This window comes from Mesitornis unicolor, unplaced genomic scaffold (assembly GCF_000695765.1).
Source record: "Mesitornis unicolor isolate BGI_N332 unplaced genomic scaffold, ASM69576v1 scaffold17840, whole genome shotgun sequence".
In the NCBI taxonomy this organism is placed as follows: Eukaryota; Metazoa; Chordata; class Aves; order Mesitornithiformes; family Mesitornithidae; genus Mesitornis; species Mesitornis unicolor.
The window spans coordinates 636-5,446 of NW_010156563.1; the positions used below are offsets into that span (position 1 = coordinate 636).

The window sequence follows — 4,811 nt, forward strand, 5'->3', positions numbered from 1 at the left end:
TGCAAACTAAAGAGCCCCAGCTCCCTCAGCCGCTCCTCATAAGGGAGATGCTCCACTCCCCTGATCATCTTTGTAGCCCTACGCTGGACTCTCTCCAGCAGTTCCTGTCCTTCTTGAACTGAGGGGCCCAGAACTGGACGCAGTATTCCAGATGCGGTCTCAATATATGGTGAAGTTTAGAAAGAGGTAGAGTTTTCAAATATAGCTCATGATCCTGAAAAATTTTTCTTTCTCTGATGCACATCTGAAGCCTGACTTCACCTGAGTCTTGTTCTCCTTGCCTCCTTTCTGAAGGACGATGTTCCCACAGCCAGAGATCTGATGTTGCGGTACGGAACTAACAAGAAAACCACCAAGCGCAAGAAGAAACTGGAAAAAGCGATGAAGGTGCTCAAGGTGAGGAGAGTGGCATCCAGCTTGGCAGCATTTTAGCTCAAGTTTTCAAGTGCAGAAATCTTCTTGTTGCCTCTGTCATCTTAGCTGGCTTTTGTCACCTCTTCTAGGTAAAGGCCCTCAAGTGTTCTAGCATCAGTTGGCTGGGAATATGAAGTGTTTGCCTGGAAGAGAGTTGTTTGAAATGGACTTAAGTTTTAAAACAAATCTGAAGGGTGGATTAGTTCTGCTCTGGGTATCCTTTGTGTGGGCCCCTGGAGTATGTAGTTTCTTGATAAGTAGCTTTTTTCATGCAGATCCTGTTGCTTCTTAGGTCAGGTGGCTGAAAGCCCTATGCAGTTGAAAAAGATGATGGATTCCCTGTTAAAGTACCTCTTTTTTAGGTGAAAAATGGCAAATAGCTTTTAACAGCAGCCTCAAGCTGAAGTAGATGGAGCTTTTTCAGGGAGAGAATAAAGGTCTCTTTTACTCTTCTTGCCATGCAGAAACAAAAGAAGAAGAGCAAGCCAGAGGTGTTCAACTTCTCTGCTATTCACTTGATTCATGATCCCCAAGGTAATCATGCATTGTATTTTGTCCTTCTTTCATGTGTTAATCCCAGACACTGAATTTTAGATACAACTCTGTAAGGAGAGCAAAAGCATCCTAGAGTTCCACAGCATTTAAAGCAATGAGATCAATCTTCTTGTGGTTGTCATAGGGGAACACTTGTAGATCATCAGACAAAGGAGGAGTGATATTAAGTCATCTGCTTCAGGTTGTTACAGATAAGCATGTGGCTCTTGACCTCTTCCTTGTGTGTGTAAAGGCCACAACTTGTGTGACCAGGGAGTGGGGTATCCACGCTAGCTTTGGCTTATCCCACTTCAGAAATGTATTGCTGTTACTAGTCTGGTATTTGTCTGATATCGCTCGACTTGTCCTCAGTCCCATCTTAGTGAACCTCTGAGGATTTTGTTTTTCCGATAGACTAAAAAATGTATCTTAAAAAATCTAGCTTTAAATACTGACCCTGTGTATGTGATGTTGTGGAACTTGTGGAAGCTTTCCTTTCTGGTGAACCTGTGCATAGCTTTAGATCTTCTGGGCACTGGAGAAGGAAAACAACCAGTCAGGAGGGGTGCTCTGGCCACCTTTAATTTCTTCTATGCAAGGACATTGGGGCTTAAAAAAAAACCCATATGAAGATGACTGCCTTTTTTAACCCCATCCCAGCTGAGCTGTGCATAGTGCCCTTTGAGTCTACCACAAACCTATTATTGCTTCTTACAGACTTTGCAGAGAAGCTGCTGAAGCAGCTGGAGAGCTGTAAGGAGCGATTTGAAGTGAAGATGATGCTCATGGACCTTATATCTAGGCTGGTTGGAATACATGAGGTATGTACTCTCTTAATGCTTTGACAATCTAATCGCAGCCAGCCTTGTTAAGGTGGTGGTGTGCTCTGGCCTTGTGCCTCTGGAAAGTGACTTAATTTTGCTGTATGTTGAAAAATGAAGATGTATGGTTGCCAGTGGGCCTCATGGAGTGGTGCAGCAGCATAGACTTGTGTGGTGCTGAGTAATCTCTGCTAGAGCTCAAGACAAGAGGTGTATCATAAAATAAAATCCAAGGCACCTGGGGAGCAAGCTGTGTAGGCTTGTTCACTGTTTTACAGCACATCAGCCTGTGAGGGTGATCTCAAGTTAAAAGACATGGAGCTAATCTGTGACACCTTCCTTCTTTCTGCAGCTTTTTCTTTTTAACTTCTACCCCTTTGTTCAGAGATTCCTACAGCCTCACCAGAGAGGTAAGTAGCTACTAGTAGGTAATGCTGCTGGTCCATGATGTCGTGAGCATGGTCAGTTCTTAGAAGTGGTGCTGTAAATGCATTGGTAGCAGTAGCTTGGTAGGCAGTAAGAGCAATCCAGTGGGTGTGGATGAAGGAAGTGAAAGGTCCTGACTGCCAGAAGCGCAGAGCCCTTTGGACTCTTACAGAAGCTGTGTGCACTCAGTGCTCCTTACTTGAGCATTTGAGAAGGTCCAGCAATGGAATAAAATGTATTTACTGAGTCCTTCATTCCAGAGCAAATCCTGACTAGTTGACTGAAGTGTGACTGCCTTTTCCTTCTTTGTTTTACTGGTGTTTCTAGCTGTAGAGCATTTCTTTTTGACTTAGCTGGCTCCTAAGGACCTGCACTGCTGCTGGGCTGGAGGCCAGATGAGTTTCCTAATGCTTGGTGAGAGAGGAGAAATAATTGTCTCAAATAACTTTAAACTGAACTGGCTTTGAGACTAAGACTGAGCAACTTGTTGTTAGCTGTTTTGGTGGGTGCAATTATTGGCCAGCATAAGCTGCAGCAATGTACTCTGATGTTGTCTTTGCACTCTTCTATTTCTTCCAGAAGTGACAAAGATTCTTCTGTTTGCTGCACAAGCTTCACACCAGCTAGTACCACCGGAGGTCAGTACTCCACCTAGGTTTGGTGGTGGTAAAAATGGACAGTGGGCCAGCGTGGAAATGTAACTGAGTGCATTTGTGGGGAGGGGGAAAAGAGAATCTGGTCAGGCTTTGTCTTCAAAAACTTATGGTAATTTTGGCTACTTCTGCAAGTTCCAAGGGATTGTTTTGTATAAAGAGAAACAGCCCCTATGTCCAGGGACTTCACTTCTGCATGAGGATTTGTCTAGAAAATAACTGCAGGCTAGAGTGACAAGTCCTGAGCTCTGCCCTTCTGTGAAAAGGGCTCTGTTGTCTGTTTAACAATCCAATTTAATAGCTTTCACAATTCTATTAAATATGCAGTAAGCTTATGTAACTTTTTTTTTCTTATTTTCAGATTATCCAGTCAGTGTTAATGACAATTGCCAACAACTTTGTCACTGACAAGAATTCTGGGGAGGTCATGACTGTAGGGTGGGTACAGAATCTCACAGAAACTGTAAAACTCTCTCTGAATATGGAAAAAATAAATTAAACCATGTGCACTGTACTTCTGTGATTTGTACTATGCTTTCAAGACCCTGCTTGATTGAGGACAAGTTAGGACACTATTTCAACATTAGCTTTCCTTATGTTTGTTGGCAGTGTTTTAAATTCCCCAGACCAATGGGTTTCTGTACATAGTCATTGCTGGGACTGGAGCTCTTCTGGATTTCATGATGGTGCCTTTTTTTGCTTTCTCCTTTGCTCTTATTTTTTTTCACTTCCCAGATATTGTTTTGATGTTGAGGGCAGACCTCTTGTCTGAATTAAAATACTCTGTGTATATTTAGTGAGTGAATAGCATCACAATTCAGGAGTCTTTAATTTTCATGTTTAGTAATGAAATTTCACTACTGACAACAAATTTAAATGTTGCTGTTGGTGAAACTGATGTGATTTGAGTCGAGAGATATTTGGGAAATGCTGTATAAGGTACTTGAAGTTCCAGATAACTCAGTCTTTTACTGGGCCAGTGGAAGTCTGGTGGTGCTGAGGAAATGTTTCACTTTCAATTTTTTAGAATCAATGCAATAAAAGAAATCACTGCACGATGTCCGTTAGCCATGACCGAAGATCTGCTCCAAGACCTCGTTCAGTACAAGACTCATAAAAATAAAAGTAAGTCTATTGCGTGGATATGACCTTTTTCTTCTGGTATGCTCTGGTCCTCCACTGTTATAGTCTTTATAATAATGTCTTATTTTTTTTTATGTGGGCTCAGAGATACCATTTTCATTACGTCCATTGCACTCCTCTGTATTTTGAGTGCGTATGCATACGAGACTAAACAGTCGAGAGGAATTATGGCAGGACAACAGGCTGACAAAACTGAAGAAGGGAACTGCTTGCTAATAAAGATTTGGCCCTAAGAGCTGGATCCTGCATTGGAGAAATCAGTGGGAGCTGTAACTTCAGGAAAGGCACCAGCACGCTGTAAATGCTGATTATCTGAGTGGGCTTTCAGTTTGCTCGGGATTCTGCTTTTCTGTATTTATTCCTGAATCTTTTTGTTTTTTTCTGGGTAGATGTGATGATGTCAGCAAGAACTCTGATACACCTTTTCCGTTCGCTGAATCCAGAGATGCTGCAGAAGAAATTCAGGGTAGGTGTTTTTATGCGCACTGCATCCACCATAAACATGGGCCTGTGTGCTGAAAAATAATGACCAGAACTAGCCTCAGAGCCTCTTGAGAATGAGGTGGAGTCGTGTGAGCCTTCTGCCCCTGCTGCATTTTGACATGGTACTCGCTTGTTTCAAAACTTCCTTGGTTCAGATTTATCAGGCTGACTGACAGAAGGATCATGCTGTAGAAGCTTGACTTCCTTCCTAGAGTTAGGTCAACTTCTCAGTAATTCAAGGTCTTATTTCATCAGGCAGAATTTATTTCTTCCACCTGCATCCTCCTCTTGCCCAGGTTTATTTTTTCATGGGTTTGTGGGCATAAAATAGAAGCCT

The 4,811-nt window shown here is 42.5% G+C and overlaps 1 protein-coding gene across 1 annotated transcript in view; it reads left to right on the plus strand.

Moving 5' to 3' along the window:
• Positions 1-294: 294 nt before the first annotated feature.
• SDAD1 (SDA1 domain containing 1) overlaps positions 295-4,811 on the plus strand; it is a gene marked incomplete at its 5' end in the record, with an annotated part of 9,728 nt that continues 5,211 nt past the window's right edge. Inside the window, 8 exons of the mRNA XM_010193719.1 lie at positions 295-396; positions 879-948; positions 1,666-1,769; positions 2,122-2,179; positions 2,775-2,833; positions 3,210-3,286; positions 3,876-3,973; positions 4,381-4,463. Of these exons, the coding sequence (XP_010192021.1) occupies positions 295-396; positions 879-948; positions 1,666-1,769; positions 2,122-2,179; positions 2,775-2,833; positions 3,210-3,286; positions 3,876-3,973; positions 4,381-4,463 (651 nt within the window). The remainder of the gene's footprint in view (positions 397-878; positions 949-1,665; positions 1,770-2,121; positions 2,180-2,774; positions 2,834-3,209; positions 3,287-3,875; positions 3,974-4,380; positions 4,464-4,811) is intronic.